A 16247-nucleotide genomic window follows, 5' to 3' on the forward strand; every position below is an offset into this window, starting at 1 on the left:
ACAGGAGGATCAAAACGTTGGATTAAATTGTCGTTTTTCTACGTCATTATCTTCACGGCAGTTATAATTTCACTTCTTGTGTATAAATCATGGGACGAGGTGGTTATTTTGGCAAAACACAAGCAATCCAGCGCGATGAAAGGCTTTCTAAACGCAACAGACACGCCAAAATCTTTTTCCAACAATACCGGCATTTTGCAGCCAAAAATGATCTTATATTGGAGAGTCAATAACTCGTGTGCATATTTCACCCTTACCAAACCAGGACCTTCGTTCAAGGATCTAAACTGCCCGGTGAACAACTGTGTCTGGACGGACGATAAAGCAAAGGTGAAAGAAGCCGACGCGGTCCTCTTTTTTGACCACTGTCTGAAAGATGTGATTCCCCCTCAAGAAAGAAACCCTCAAGGCCGTTGGGTTCTTGTTAACCACGAGAGTCCATGTCACGTCAATACCTTTAAAGTTTTGTCTCAGTGGGACGGCCTCTTCAACTGGACGATGACGTACACGAAAGACAGCGACATCTACAGTCCGTACGCACAAGTTATACGTAACGATGGGGACAGCCCGGTGTTATCCAGAGAACGGTCGTTATCAATCGCCAGAAATAAGTCGAGCCTGGTGGCTTGGATGGTTAGTAACTGCCGCACTCTTAGTAAACGAGAAAAATACGTAGAAGAGTTAGATAAATATATCCCAGTCGACGTATACGGGAGATGTGGGCCTTTGGCGTGTGAGCGCCGAAGCAAACGTTGCTCTAAGATTCTCAGCGACTACAAATTTTACTTAGCATTTGAAAATAGTCTTTCAAAAGATTACGTGACGGAGAAATTCTTCAACATGATCCCAATGAATGTAATCCCGATTACTCGATCTGGAGCAAATTTCAGCCGACTCGGAATTCCATCAGCATTGCACATAGACACTCGGGATTTCAAATCTCCAAAAGATCTGGCAGAGTATCTCAAACGTCTTGATCAAGATGATGAAAGCTACGCTGCCTTACTGAGAGCAAAATCCAACTACAAGCTTCTTAGTTGGAAGCATAGTTACTGTGACCTATGTAAAAAACTAAATGATCCTAAAGAACAGAGCAAGAGTTACAGTACTTTAGAAATAAAAGAACAGCTTGGATCATGCGTGCCACCAAATGACCTGCAACATCATCACTTCTTACAGAATCGACCAGAAGATGAAATATATATGGTAGTACCTCATAACTGATGTATATGAAATCTCTCATATTTAACAAAGTACAAATCACCATGCATCACAACCAAAAACGGTGTTTATTCAATCAGGCATTTAACAAAAAAAAAAAAAAAAATTAAATAAAGCTGATATCCCGTATGAGCTAAGCCTTCAAAATAATTATACCGCGCATTTATATTTGTACTTAGGAAAAAAAAAACAAAAAACAAAAAAAAAAACGTTTACTACTTTGCTGATGCACGCAGTTCCAACGGCCGTTGCTTGCTGGATACATTTTCTTAGGCTTCATTCACATGCAATGTCTATTTTCTAAATTCTATTTTCTATTCGCGGTATGTCTTATGATCACGGTCTGTGCCCTGAATATCCCGCGGCGTAATTACTGGCAGCGCGAGCCAGTTACTATAAGTTACTATAAGTAACTGGCTCGCGCTGCCAGTAATTACGCGGCGGGATATTCAGGGCACAGACCGTGATCGTAAGATAGCGCGAATAGAAAATAGATTTTTAGAAAATAGACATTCCATGTGAACGAAGCCTTAGACCCCATTCCCAGAGATAAGATTGATCCAAACTAGATCGCCCTAACTCCTAAATAGCTGTCAGCCGAGCGGGCACGAAAGTTAATTACCCCCTTACAGCTTGTAGTAGGCGGGACGGACATTTAAGCCGGATTATCTGACAGTAATCTAGTGAGACTCCCCACGGGGATAGATCGATCAAAAATCTATGGGAATACGCCCTTAGGTACAGAATTAAAAGGGGAGTCATACATGTTCCACTGCCGATGTCGCAGGACTCTTAAACGATAATTGCCGTTTGCGATCTGGAGCCTCATACTGGGCGTGTGATTGTCTAAATCATGCATGAATCATCTTTATCATAAGAAAAATAAATGGAAATAAAAGAAAAAAAACTAATTTCTATAATGTATTATCCACACCACATATTAATACGGGAGTTTTGCACTGTCAACAATCTCCGGCACATACGGAACGTACCGAACGGTTAGGTTCGCAGAATAGCGGTTCGTGGTTTGTTGCGCGGTGCTCGTGGCCGCTAGTTTTACGTTTGTGCCAATAAATCGTGGATTGAGTCTTTTATTTTTTGCGTTAGTGCTCACATATCTAAGGCTCTATTCCCATAGATTTTAGATCGATCTATCCCCGCGGGGAGTCTCACTAGATTACTTTCAGATAATCCGACTTAAATGTCCGTCCCGCCTACTACAAGCTGCAAGGGGGTAATTAACTTTCGTGTCCGCCCGGCTGACAGCTATTTAGCGTGAACCCCCAGGGACTTAGGTCGATCTAAAGTAGGTCGATCTAATCTATGGAAATTGGGTGTAAGGCTCGAGTCTGAAAACACCTATTCCTAATCTGTGTGGAGAGCACTGTGGTCCATGGGTGGTGTATCTCTCATACACGCAAATTTGTAACATCGATATATTCTTTGTTGGAATACAACCGTCTGAGTGTAGACGTTCTCGCCTGGGTGAAGAGGATAGAGCCCAGCTGCCACACTATTGGTGCTGAAAGCTACCGGTAGCATATGAACAGTTAGTATCTTTCTCTGCCAGTTCAGAAGCTTTAGTCCCACTTTAACCCCTAAGTGCTGAATGCCAAGTCGGGAGACAGCAGGTATCATTGAATTAAGGGACAGATATTACATGTAAGGCTCTGGACGGGGTCCAACTCACGTCCTTCAGGAGACTGACTTACCAGTCTGACCACAAGGTCAGTGTTGTTGCGTAATAATAATAATAATAATAATAATAATAATAATAATAATAATGACGTTTTTACCTCCGCCAAGGAGGTTATGTTTTCACCCCTGTCTGTCTGTTTGTTTGTCATCAACATAACTCAAAAAGTTATGGATCGATTTTGATGAAATTTTCAGGGTAGGTGGGAAACGGGTTAACTTAGAAGTGATTAGTTTTTGGTGGTATTCTGGATCACTAATCAATCAATAATCAATAATAATAAAAAATCGCTGCCTTGGCGGAGGTCTGCGATCTCGGAGTGCTTTACCAGTTTATAGATGTCTCAATGTCTGAGTATTGCATTCAATATGTATTGTACAAATATCAGTGGTATCATAGCTGTCCTTATACGGGAGGCACGTCACGTGCCATATACATTATCAAACACAATCTTCTACCACGCCATTCGAGACAGACACGGATGGTTTACTTTTCCTGTCCCAAGGGTCAGACGTTGAGCATAATTACATATGTAAAAGATAAAAAGAATACGCAGTAAATCGGACTGCGGATAATATCCCTTTCAACTGTAAAAAAGTCTGGTTTTGCTGGATGAAGACGCCCTTGGACTTTCATTACAGTAAAATATGTGAGTGGTTATAGCAAGAGTGAGAACTTTCCGATGAAGATGTCTCTCCAGCCCAACCGACAGGACGGCCCACGAGGACCAAGACGTTGGGTAAAATTGTCGCTTCTCTACGCCGTTATCTTAACAGCAGTTATAGCTTCACTTGTAGTGTATAATTCACTGGATACGGTAATTATTTTATCAAAACGTATTCAATCCCACATGATAAAAGGCTTTCTGAACGTTACAGGCACACCGACGGAATCTTTCACAAACAATACTGAGGTTTTGCGGCAAAAAATAATCTTATATTGGAGAAGTCATAATTTATGTGATTATTTCACCTTAACTAGATCAGGACCGATGTTCAAAGATCTGAACTGTCTAGTGAACAATTGCGTCTGGACGGACGATAAAACAAAGGTGAAAGAAGCCGACGCGGTCCTCTTTTTTGACCTTTGTCTGAGGGGGGTGACACCCCCGGAGAAAAACCCCCAGGGTCGTTGGGTGCTTGTTACCCACGAAAGCCCTTGTCGCGCCGATAACTTTAAACTTTTGTCAGAGTGGAATGGTCTCTTTAACTGGACGATGACGTACACGAAAGACAGCGACATCTACAGTCCGTATGCACAAGTTATGAGTAACGATGGGTACACCTCGCGGTTACCTAGGGAACAGATATTGTCAATTGCCAGAAAGAAATCGAAACTTGTAGCTTGGATGGTCAGTCACTGCTCCACTCAGAGTAGACGAGAAGAATACGTCAAAGAGTTACAGAAATACATCCCAGTCGACGTGTACGGGAAGTGTGGCCCCCTTGTGTGTAAGCGAGGTGACTCGCGGTGCTCTGAGATACTCAACAACGACTACAAGTTTTACTTAGCATTCGAAAATGGTCTTTCAAAGGATTACGTAACAGAGAAATTCTTTGATATGATTCCACTGAATGTAATCCCGATTACTCGGTCCGGAGCAAATTTTAGTCGACTTGGAATTCCATCAGCATTGCACATAGACACACGGGATTTCAAATCTCCAAAAGATCTGGCAGAGTATCTCAAACGTCTTGATCAAGATGATGAGAGCTACGCTGCCTTACTGAGAGCAAAAGCGGACTACAAGGTCGTTGACTGGAAACAGAGTTACTGTGACCTATGTAAGAAGTTGAATGATCCGAACGAACCGAATAAGAGTTATCGTGCTGAAGAAATTAAACGACAACATGGCTCTTGCGTACCACCAAATGACCTCCGACCTTAAATCTTTCAGATCCGAAGAGTGGATTATCTCCGAATATTTGTCTGGATTTTGCAATTGCCTTTCAAATAGTTTTTTAACTATACCGTTTAAATTGCTCCGTTATAAACAATGTGTTTTACCGGGATAGACAGCCTTACTGTTTTTTTATTTCTTTATTTTTATTTCTTTATTTTTTATTTAATTTCATGATAGAGAAAAAAAAAGAATAGAGAGAGAGGATAAATTGACACTGACTAACCGATTTTCTATAAAAAGTTTATTGTTTTAGGAGTAAGCCCTTGGAAGCAGAAATAGATGTGGAATGCTAATCCTATTGCCAATTGTCTAACATGACCCTGTAGTTGAGCAGAAGTGGGAACTGTGCAACGGTGTTGAAATTCTGTCAGATCTAGTCCGGTTCTTCTCTAGTGTATAGTAACGACCAGTGGAAACATTTTACCTGAAAGGAAGTTCGACATTTCGTTTCTTTCAAAATAACTTATTACATGTGAAATCACACCAAATCATGGAAATAAATTTCAGCGTCAGTAAACCTAAGTTTTAACAACCAACAAAAATTTGAGTACAGAGTGCCTCGATTTTACTCTTTATACACGTTGCATGATACAATGTACTAGTGCGTATAGTGAGTGGTTACTTGTTAAACTTCAAAACCGCATTTAATAAGATAAAGAGCTCATCGCGTTTAATATCTTTGTTGCGTGTTGCCAAATTTTCACCTTAGCGGGCACGTTTAATATCAACTCTGCAAGGTCAACATGGTGCACAAGTCGCCGAGGCGTTTTTCTTATTGCAATGAGGATATAATAATACTGCTGTCCCTTATAGCTTTTCACTTTCCAACATTTCTGCGAGTTTTGTTTACAGTGTTTTGCCTTACACTGCATCAAATTCAATTTGGCACAGTTGATTCGAAAACGCATTCATAGAGGTGGTTATTTTAAGTTTGATAGACGAAAAGCTTCCTCACAGAATAGTTTAGCACTTGTGACAGCTGCCATAATAACCTGATGAAGACGCCCTTGGACTTTCATTACAGTAAAATAAGAAATTATCCTCTACATTTGGCATTTTTGTTAACCGTACTGAAACCAGCTGTTAAAAAGCGGAACCTTTACAAACTTACCATTTTCCGTAATAGCCATTTCCATAGCCATAACCACCATAGCCTCTTCCATATCCATAACCGCCATAGCCGTATCCAGCATAGTTGCCGTAGGCGTGGTCCTTGCCGTAGCCGTATCCTGCGTCAGCATAGCCGTATCCGGCACCGTAGCCGCGTCTGTAGCCGTAGCTGCCGTAGCCGGCGGCAAGAGCACAGGCAAGGATCATAGCGAAGATCACGAGTCTCATCATCTTGGCGGTTGGTTGAGGTTGGTCTGTCTGGGAGGTAGACTGATGCAGAAGGCCGAATTTTGCCGCCTTTTATACTTTTAGGCTGTGCGGGAGAGTTTGCATTAGTGCCACCTTGCGTGATAATTAATGATTAGATTGTCCGGTTTATAATTGTTTTCTGATCCAGTTATAACACCACTCCGTGTGTCCAGCTCTTAAGCCCTTTCATTGCGCAACAAACGATTAAAATGCTTCCAGATCAAAAGACATTAATTCACATTTGTTTAATGGGGCGTAGCATGCGATTGTTTTGGGTATATATGTAGTACAGCTTATTTACCTCAATATAAAGTTTTGTTATCGATACAAAAGAATATATATTCCGAGTAAATATAAAAATAATACCAATGCCGGCAGTAGTGGTTTGATGGTGGAAGCAGTGGATGAACTGTCATTAATACTTAAAAGTTTATATGTTTGCAAGAGATGGACATCCTTTGTAATAATTGAACCCAGGAGCTTTTAAATCAAATTCACACGTCGTCCAACACCATGACACCATTGCCGTATCTTCTACTAATTTAAGACACTATTATTGATGCTGTCTTGGTAATCTGAAAATTAAAGAGATAAGAACTGTTCACTTTGGTCAAAAGACGGATTTTCTGAGGGTAAAGGACAATTTCCCCATACTTACCAATGGTCAATGAATCCATTCCGACATTCAAAGTTAGTTTTTTATTCTAAAAAGATTTTTTGGTAACAATCTCTCAAGAGATAATTGCAGAGTGAAGGTACGGTGTCCGATAGCAAGCCCATATTCCAGAATAATAGCTTTAACCACTGTTTTCGTGGTAAAATGGAATTTATTATATTCCTGTGAGTTGCTTTCAATGTGGTTATTGTGAACTATGCTTTTTACTGATTTACATGCACAATGCTCTAAAGCTGTAAGTAAGGTGGGGTTTTCAATGTAAAGCGAGCCTACATGTTCAATTTCGTCCAATTGAATTGAACGTTAAGAATGGAGAGTAACGAGAAGAAAGGGAAAGGAAAAGGACAGAGGATGCAAATCATTTTTGATTGAACAGAGGTTACAGTGGACTGACGCTTTTTTGTATGAACACATACGCAACTTTTCTTAAAATATTTAAAGATTTTCAAAAACTGTTGAAAACGTCAACGCATATAAAGATGCCATGCCTATGTCACGTTGCGTTGTGTACGTGTACGTGCACGTGGCTATATTCTCCAAAACCATATATCTCGGTGTCTTTTGTTTAAATAAAGGACTCAAATTAGTTCAAATATTTATGTAGATTGTTTTATTTCCATGTGACACTGTTTGTGAAATGCACAGTTGCAGCTTTTGTTCTCGTTGGCTTAAGTTTTTTTCTAGGAAACGTGCTGTCATTAATAAAGCAATAAAAATAAGTTATTGTTGAAGTCACAGGATTTAAAACACTTGGCCTTGCTATTTGTCCAAAGCATAATTAGCTCGAACCAGGCGATGAATTGTTTATGATTTCTTTTATTATATGGGTATTATCATTAATCATTGAAGGGGACAGATTGAGCTGTCCACTTTCCATGAATCATTCACTGCACGCACTGTACCGTACGGCACGTTCGCATCGAGTTCAACCTAGGCAGGTCCATTCTAACATTCTTTATCCGCCAGTTAGGTTGTTTTGATAACGTAAGTAGGCTTTCAATTACAATCTTATGGAGATTATTAGCAAATTTGAACGTCTCGGTTGATCCTTTTTTACTTTTTGTTTACCGTTGGATATATAACCTGTTATAACGCAATTTGTTCTAGTATATTAAGTAAATCCTAATATAGTTTGGCCTTGGTATATTAGGTTATTCCTAAGGTTTATTGCACATAAAATAAAATAAAATAAAATACTTTTTTTGTGCCACTTCATTGTTGCATGTTTGGAAACTTCTTTTGTCTTCCAATGGTAATTTAGTTTAATTACTGTACTTATCTACTATAAGGTTAAGGGGTATGTGACCTTGTAAGCGATAACATTGTTTATGAAAGGGAGACTGTCTGGTAGCAATTTTATAAATCAGTTAAGATATAAAGATACACTTCTTGTGTAACTAAAAAAACTTCATTTCACTGCAACCTGTCATACTCCTTCGTCAGGCTCAATGGATAGCATTAGACTTACTGTCCATGACATTTACCCGCCCATATGGATTTTCCCAGAAAAAAAAAACAATTTTCTCGTACACACGAATCATTTATTATGTCTACCCCTCCCTGAACTTGGGTTTGACCTTCGATGAAATTTATAAAGGTTGATTTTAGCTCAGAAAGACCGGCCAGTCATTATAACAGCGACCATTTTCCTATAAGCTCCAACGGAAATATCAATATTAGGTACGCTTCACAAAAACTATTTAAGGGATTAAATCATTTTAAAGGTATATATGTAAGGTTTTATAATAAGCTGTGGATGGCAAAAATAAGCATTTTAGGGATTTTCAAACCCATGAAACGCATCTTTAACCGTTCAGGATAGAATAAGTGTGCCTTCGAATATAATATTATGTATAATATAACTTCGAATATAACTTTTAACTGACGCCTTTAAAGTTCTATTTATTTCATATATTTCCTTTGTCCAATATTTTTACTGACCATATCTAAGAAGGATCTTATTATATATCTTAGAACGGTTTTATTATATTATTTTAATGTGTATTATGTGGACGATTCTATGTATGAACTTTTTTACGTCTTTCACCCTTGCGGTGGTAATAAGATAATTATAAAACAAAAACAAAAAAAAAAAAAAAAAAATTAATGAAATAAAAAGGGGATACTGTCCGATGACAACTTTTAACATCACTTAAGAGTTATAAATAAACACTGTTCTCAACTTTCCTGTCTAACAGCAATAACAATGACAACAAACAACAACATGGTTATTAGTGGCAATTATCGTAAACAATATGTCAAAAACACGATCTAATTTTGGACAAAAAATTTCCACTGAAATATCTGAAATGTGTCACGGTTCATTGAATGTCATGTCATTGATAGTGCCTCTGTCTGTACCAGTCCGCAATGTTTAACAAAGCCTCTTGTTTTTATTATCTTATCGTTTATTGGGGCCTTTCGTTGTCAACGTTATCGTCGTTCGACAGGCGAGTCTCCCTTTGTTCACAATGCTTATCTACAACTTAATTGATTTAGACAATTGCTTTCGATCAGTATCGCCTTTTCAAATGATGCTTAGGACCCCTATTGTTTCGGTTAAACTGGGCACTTTATTTCGTTTGCATAAATACATATTATTATTATCATTTATTCTGGAATCTGTTTTGAGACAGTATCTGGGTTTGTTTTCAATGGTGGTACTTTTGTTGATAACTTGTTCGATTAATTCCATGTTTTTTGCCAGATTGCTACATTAAATGAGAGAGAAAATGGGTGTTGTTGGTGGAAAAGAAATACATGTTCAGGTTAGGAAGGCTTTGATCAATGTTTTGTTAATCGAAAATGAGATACAATATTGATAGATTTAACTTTGATAAACTCAAATTCGAAATATAGTGCATTTAGTAAAGAAACAAAATGATGAAGAGAACAGAAAAAACAATACATATTAAAAAGAATAGTCTTTTAAGATTTTTCTCACTTAAGGTCGGAATATTTTAAGGGTAGCAAAGCGAAAAGCACAACGTTGACACATACACGCACGCACACACACAAACACACACACACCAAAACACACACACGTCTCGACCATAACACCAATGTTAATGTTACACCTTTCTATGTCGTATTGATCAGAGTTGTCTACACTAGTATAAAGAGTAACTTTTCACTCTGTGAGCCCACCCAACCTCACCACATTGTATTCCGCTTTTTTTCCTTTTTTTTCTTTTTCTTTTTGCCATCAGTGTACAATAAGTTGTGTATAGGCAAGCAACTGAAACTACATACCAGTATGTAAAATTTAATAACTTCGATATGTTGATCAGCTGTACTCGTGTGTTACATGTTGTGATATTGATGCGCTTAGAATGCCTTACACGTAGCTTTTTAGGTCCATTCACACTTTTTGGTGCTCTCTGACCACAGAGTTCGCTAGTTGTCACTTACAAAAATATTGTATGCGCCAATTTCGCAATTTTGTATTCTGTTTTAGAGGTTGTGATATCAGAATATAATACAATTGCATGAACTTGTCGTTTTCTCAAACTGAGCGGGAAAAATCGACTGTACCGCTCGACGTAAAAAGGGCCTTAGTAAAGCCTAGGTCTCAACTAGGTTTTGGACGCACGGTTTTTAGGTTCCTTGCTTCCGGCTAGGACGTAGCTAGATCGAAGGGAAGAAATCAAGTAATTGGTAAAAAGTTTCTACGTGCTGTTTGCGTCCTCCAAAAGTTGCACGATGGATGTGCTCCTCAAGCACGAACTCCCACGTTTTCCCCATTTTTTTGACCGTGGAACACACGTTGCAGCCCGTACGGTTGGGACCTAGGCTTAAGCTTACTGTAGCTTCGTTTGCGAGGGAAAAACGAGGTATATGTTTACAAGCATATTGTGCGTCAAATCATCAGCGACATATATTGAAGTCAAGTTCACTGTCATGAACATTATGACCAAAAGTATCTGAAATGACAATTTATCACACCCTTGCTGATACAATTAACATATTTCGTTAGTTCTTTCTGTCTCTAGTCAAGACCAGTTTCACTTTGCTGCCCTGAGTTTCGTTCCAGCTATATGTAGTCATCTTTATCTAGTTAGCCCTGTAGCTATCGTCTGCTGGTCAAGCAAGAAATGAATGAACAGATTATTTTTGCGTTTTTTGACAATTAGAACCGAGGCTATAAGATGAAGAGTGTGCGCATATTTAATTGTCCCTTTGTGTGACGAATGATTTATTTTGGCGTATTGGCAAAGAAATGAAAGAATAGATACAAGAATAATAGACGCAGTGTACCAAGTAGACAGCTGGTGAATTATGATATCGCAACACGGAGGCCATTAATCAACAAATCAATGTTGAACTTCATTTAACTTTCAATTTTTCATAATTTTAAAACATTTAAAAAAGTTTGCACGCACAATTTTCTGTTTTTTTTTTTAAAGATTTGTTGTATTCAGGGGAGACGACGTAAAGTGATATGTGATAACAGAATTTTCTTCGAACATGTGATGTGGTATCAATGAATGATTATGTATAGGAAAAAGTAAAGAAATAAAGATGGAATTAAGATAAATAAGAAATAAAATGAAAAGCACCAACGGCATTTGTTTAGTTTTCACTAATAACTCTGGGATTTTTTAGACATTCGGTTCACTTTGTAGTTCTCTTTCAGTACACATTTTACTACTCAGCCAAGAACAGATTGCATGCGTCTCTTGCATTCACGCTTCATTACTTGAGAGACATCTTAATATCAGCGGCGTTAATGTGACCCCTTCAAAGAACCCTTCATCACAGCACAGTCCATCTTGAAGGCTAAATGGAAGTTTCAAGGCAACAAAAAAAGCGATAAACAGGTTTTAGAGGAGAAGAATCCAAAAGCAGGACTGAGTCCTCGCGTCTTGTGCAGCGTTTGCCGTGTGATTAATACATGTCATCAAACCTCCCGTGGGCATGGGTTTCTCTAGCACAAATGAACATTTAATTGCTGCAACATAGTTTCGACCTTGTCCATGATATATATATATATATTGGTTATTTGAGCTGAAAACGCAGTATGTTAGGAAACGAAATCTTGTGAAATATCTCCTCTACTAATACTTGCACTAAGTGGTCGGTCGGTGCGTGGTGAACACTAATTATTAGTACTCAAATTAAAATTCACTCAAAACCTATTAGGCAGCGCACACATTATCTATAATCAATCTACACTACTCCTTGTCAGGCAAAAGAGCGATGATCTCTTTCTTCTCGCACAATCTGAAAGTATAAAAGGCGGCAAAATTTGGCCTTCTGCATCAGTCTACCTCCCAGACAGACCAACCTCAACCAACCGCCAAGATGATGAGACTCGTGATCTTCGCTATGATCATTGCCTGTGCTCTTGCCGCCGGCTACGGCAGCTATGGCTACAGACGCGGCTACGGCTATGCTGACGCCGGCTACGGCTATGGCAAGGTCCACGCCTACGGCAACTACGCCGGTTACGGCCATGGTTACGGTTATGGCAGAGGTTATGGCGGTTACGGATATGGAAGAGGCTATGGCGGTTATGGCCACGGCTATTACGGAAAAAAGTATTAAACTCGCATGGAAGAACATCAGCATTAATTATATAGTAAGTTTGTATTGATTGAGCTTTTTAAAATATAATCGCATTGATTGTCGATAACGCAAAGTACTTACGTAGATATCTTTTACAAAGAATTATTTTAGAAGACTGACAAAAATGAATGCCAGCAAAAACAGACGGCAGTATTTTGTTACAAACGTGAACGCCTTTAAGATTTTATTTCTTTTATTTATTGTAAGATATCTGTAAAGGGTGTTGGTCTGAAACCGCAGGTTTGATGAGGCTATTTTATCTTAGTCACTTTTATTTTGCGTCCGAGTTCCGCGACGCGACGCTTTACGATTACTGCACTTTTGCCTACGCTTTATAAAGGGAGAAAACAATAGTCATTAAACTGTTCAGTTTCTCCGTATGGAATTATTCCTACAAATATGGCTAGTGAAAATGTATGGTTATGCAGTTTTCCCATTCTTTGCAGGTATGACACCAATATCCATCCCGTTTCATGATCGGCAGGCTGAACCCGACACAGACCTAGATGGCGCCACCTTACGGGACGCGAACCCAGGACCTTGTTGAGTTTCCTGACAGAGACCAACCTACCAAACCTGAACGACAAACCATAGACATTCGATTTACAGTAACCAAAAGCCAAGCCCATGCTATTTTATGTATTAAAGTGTAAAATAAAAACATAAAAATTACAGTTGAGATTATCTTTTTTCTGGTAGCATTTCAACTCACAAATATCCAAGCAACGCTATACTTGCAGTTTCATTTGTTGACTCGTTTAAATATTGCTTTATTAACACATCTTTCTCGCTTAAAATTTACATTTTCATATTGAAGATCTGTAGAAACATTCACCTTAGACCCGTAATGAAGGGTGATATTAGAATGCGTAGCATCTCCATGCTATGAACATGGTTAAATCCACCTTTTCCACTTTTGCACTTCTGAGGCGTTTTCGCAGGTTGTCAAGAGAGAGAGAGAGAGAGAGAGAGAGAGAGAGAGAGAGAGAGAGAAAGAGAGAGAGAGAGAGAATCAAAAACAGATCAAAGGCGAGGGTTGATATAAGTTTCCATGCATTGTCAATTTTTGGTAATTCTGTATTTTTCTAATTACCGAAATGTTCTCTGGTATCCATATCACTAATTTATTCTCTTGCTTTAAATTTAATAAACGTCTGTGAGCTTATTCCTGTCAACATAGCATACAGGTATCGTTCAAGAGTTATTAGCGCAAAAAAATAAAATGATTTACCATGCGTCAGTGTCAATATTCAAGTCATTATTGGCCATGACTTGCTGAGTTCCAGCCCAACCCAAAAAAATCCCTCTTGATGATTAAATAGCATACTGTTATATACATATAGGTTCGTTCACAGGTCAGGGGTCAGAGGTCAGTTGGTGGAAAACATGAACCGTGTTGTTTTATTATTTCTGAAGCACTGTACCACTTTGTTGGTTCGCTGGGATCGTTAAGCTTCCTGCATATATCGCAGTAACTATGCTTCCAGTCAACAACCTTGTAGTTTCTTTTTGCTCTCAGTAAGGCGGCGTAGCTCTCATCATCTTGATCAAGACGTTTGAGATACTCTGCCAGATCCTTTGGAGATTTGAAATCTCGGGTGTCTATGTGTAATATCGGCGGAACTCCAAGTTCGCTGTAATTTGCCAGAGACCGTGTAACGGGAATAATATGTAAGGGAATCATATAGAAAAATTTCTCTGTCACGTAGCTCTCTGCAAAACTATTCTCAAATGCTAAGTAAAATTTGTAGTCGTTGTTTAGCAACTCATGGCAACGCGCGTCACCTCGCGCACATACAAGAGGCCCACACCTCCCGTACACGTCGACTGGGATGTATTTCTGTAACTCTTCTACGTATTCTTCTCGTCTGCTGCTAGTGGGGCAGTGACTGACCATCCAAGCTACCAGTTTCGTTTTCTTCTTAGTGATCGATAACGCCTGTTCTTTTGACAAACCAGGGCCCTCCCCCTTACTGAAAACCACCCTGGCGTACGGACTGTAGATGTCGCTATTCTTCGTGTACCTCATTGTCCAGTTAAAAAGCCCATCCCAGTCAGACCACTTGTTAAAGCTCTCACAGGGACTTTCATGGTTGACCAGTATCCACCGGCCATGCGGGTTTTTCTGCGGGATTGTGACTCTCCTGATGCAATGTTGAAAAAAGAGGACAGCGTCAGCTTCTTTCACTTTCGTTCTGTCGGCTGTCCAGAAGCAGTTGTTTTCAGGACACTGGAGGTCCTCAAACGTCGGCCCCGGCCTCTCGTTTAGATTCAGATAGTCACACTTTTTAGCTGGGGTCCAATATAAGATCATTTTTCTTTTGGAGCCCGGTGTCTTTGACAAAGTTGCCATTTTGGTAGGGGACCCGGGCACTTGGGCCTTTGAGAGTTGTCGTGGAGATGGTGTTGGCCACGTTAGTGTCTCTGCCATTACTGAATATGGTATCTCCTGCTGTACGCTGTCTTCTGTGGCGATGTGTTGCAGTAGCGGAGGGGAGGGTAACCCAAACAGATTGTTCACCCACAGGTACAAGGGCACCAGGCACGCACTGATTATAACAGCGTTAAAAATTAGCCTAAGTCTCCTTGGCCTACCACACCGCAGGTCTCTGGTGAGCAGGCCCATTGTTCTGATGCAAGTGCCGTCCGAGGCTCTCTTTCTCAGTCTGAAACAAGAAGTTGATCCAAAGACAAAAAGAACTGTGTTCTGAACAACAGTTTAAATTTCAATTGACTTGATGTTAGGACGAATCACAGGGACCAAATAAACAATCTGTATTATTTTGATTTTAAATGCTTTTAAGCTTGAAAAGTTTTTAAAGGTTTCTTAAAAGGATAAAAATTAAGGAATAAGAATCATCATTTTTGACGTAGATCACTTGATGTGGTAGTGGTATATACGTATTGAATTAGGCCGTCCTAACCGTACTGAAAACCCATTTTGACTTTTAGTTTGAACTAGCTCAAATTTTAGGATCAACGATTTGACTAAAATTTTCCTAAATCTCTTGTCAAGTAAATATAAATATTTCCTACATCAGCGTAGTCTAACATATCCAGAACTATAGAAAGCCAATAATCATATTTTGCGTTTGATTGGGTATGACCTTCAGTACTTCACTGTTAAAAAAGCTGGCTTCCTACCAGTTAATGATATTACTACTTACAATACTGATTGAATTAAGTGAATTCATTGACTTACGCTCTTTTAATGGGGTTTCTCTCCTGTTGTACGTAGCACATAGGAAAATACACCTGTGACGTGTCTCTCCCTGACAGAGTTGATATGACAATTCCTATGCATTATTAAGAATACCCTCAGAATCTCCAAAGCAATACAGATTCCCTAAACACAGATATAAAGTACTTATTTTATTTATGAGTTCAATACCAAGAAACCGCAAGCTGAGTTTTAACTAAATGCGATTTAGAGATAATTCCCAGACCCTATCGTACTAACTTTGGATCAAACTATCTCCAAGGGGATTCTCGCTTTATTGCAATTAACTTAAGCGGCTTAGATGTTTGTCACGCCTACTGAAGCTGATAGGGGGGCAATTAACTATCGTGTAGCAGCTTTAGTAGGCGTCCGAGACATCTAAGCCACTTAAGCTGAAAGCAATTTCGCGAGAAACCCCGTGGAGAAGGACCGATTTTGTTATATCGATCTAGGGATGGGAATCCAGTCTTAGGGATGGGAATCCTCGCTTGATTGCAACCCGTGATGTGATTCCAACCAATATGAAAGTCATAATGCTCATTGCGACCTAATCTATTTTCTCTTCAGTTTATCGAGGATGAAATAATAAAAACATAATAATCAG

At 39.2% G+C, this 16247-nt stretch overlaps 5 protein-coding genes across 5 annotated transcripts; 3 read left to right on the plus strand and 2 right to left on the minus strand.

Annotated features, from left to right (window-relative positions):
• The first annotated feature begins 207 nt into the window (after positions 1-207).
• LOC106155230 (lewis-type alpha-(1,3)-fucosyltransferase-like) lies at positions 208-1224 on the plus strand. The gene has a single exon (XM_013529956.2). The coding sequence runs from the start codon at positions 208-210 to the stop codon at positions 1222-1224; it is 1017 nt and encodes a 338-aa protein (XP_013385410.2).
• A 2307-nt stretch (positions 1225-3531) lies between these two features.
• LOC106155216 (core alpha-(1,3)-fucosyltransferase-like) lies at positions 3532-4950 on the plus strand. The gene has a single exon (XM_013529933.2). It carries the CDS (start codon positions 3600-3602, stop codon positions 4803-4805), a length of 1206 nt encoding a protein of 401 aa, XP_013385387.2. The 5' UTR covers positions 3532-3599; the 3' UTR covers positions 4806-4950.
• Positions 4951-5046: 96 nt separating this feature from the next.
• On the minus strand, positions 5047-6213 carry LOC106167676 (uncharacterized). The gene is made up of 2 exons (XM_013546514.3): positions 5932-6213; positions 5047-5244 (listed from the first exon to the last, which is right to left on the minus strand). The coding sequence occupies exons 1-2, from the start codon at positions 6159-6161 to the stop codon at positions 5241-5243; spliced, it is 234 nt and encodes a 77-aa protein (XP_013401968.2). The 5' UTR covers positions 6162-6213; the 3' UTR covers positions 5047-5240.
• Positions 6214-12096: 5883 nt separating this feature from the next.
• Positions 12097-13095, plus strand: LOC106155228 (uncharacterized). Its single transcript, XM_087016206.1, has 2 exons — positions 12097-12436; positions 12870-13095. The coding sequence occupies exon 1, from the start codon at positions 12160-12162 to the stop codon at positions 12400-12402; it is 243 nt and encodes an 80-aa protein (XP_086872332.1). The 5' UTR covers positions 12097-12159; the 3' UTR covers positions 12403-12436; positions 12870-13095.
• A 438-nt stretch (positions 13096-13533) lies between these two features.
• Positions 13534-15802, minus strand: LOC106155229 (lewis-type alpha-(1,3)-fucosyltransferase). Its single transcript, XM_013529954.2, has 2 exons — positions 15626-15802; positions 13534-15089 (listed from the first exon to the last, which is right to left on the minus strand). Exons 1-2 carry the CDS (start codon positions 15664-15666, stop codon positions 13787-13789), a joined length of 1344 nt encoding a protein of 447 aa, XP_013385408.2. The 5' UTR covers positions 15667-15802; the 3' UTR covers positions 13534-13786.
• Between the last annotated feature and the right edge of the window lie 445 nt (positions 15803-16247).

This window comes from Lingula anatina, chromosome 6 (genome assembly GCF_051362555.1).
Source record: "Lingula anatina isolate TDL-2025a chromosome 6, LinAna3.0, whole genome shotgun sequence".
In the NCBI taxonomy this organism is placed as follows: domain Eukaryota; kingdom Metazoa; phylum Brachiopoda; class Lingulata; order Lingulida; family Lingulidae; genus Lingula; species Lingula anatina.

Bases quoted from the DNA above. Each gene is read 5' to 3' on its own strand.
- LOC106155230 (XM_013529956.2), top strand. From the start codon at position 208: ATGATCTTATATTGGAGAGTCAATAACTCGTGTGCATATTTCACCCTT.
- LOC106155228 (XM_087016206.1), top strand. From the start codon at position 12,160: ATGATGAGACTCGTGATCTTCGCTATGATCATTGCCTGTGCTCTTGCC.
- LOC106155216 (XM_013529933.2), top strand. From the start codon at position 3,600: ATGAAGATGTCTCTCCAGCCCAACCGACAGGACGGCCCACGAGGACCA.
- LOC106167676 (XM_013546514.3), bottom strand. From the start codon at position 6,161: ATGATGAGACTCGTGATCTTCGCTATGATCCTTGCCTGTGCTCTTGCC.
- LOC106155229 (XM_013529954.2), bottom strand. From the start codon at position 15,666: ATGTGCTACGTACAACAGGAGAGAAACCCCATTAAAAGAGC. The intron at 15,090-15,625 runs GTAAGTCAATGA...TTCTTGTTTCAG, and splicing joins AGAAACCCCATTAAAAGAGC to ACTGAGAAAGAGAGCCTCGG.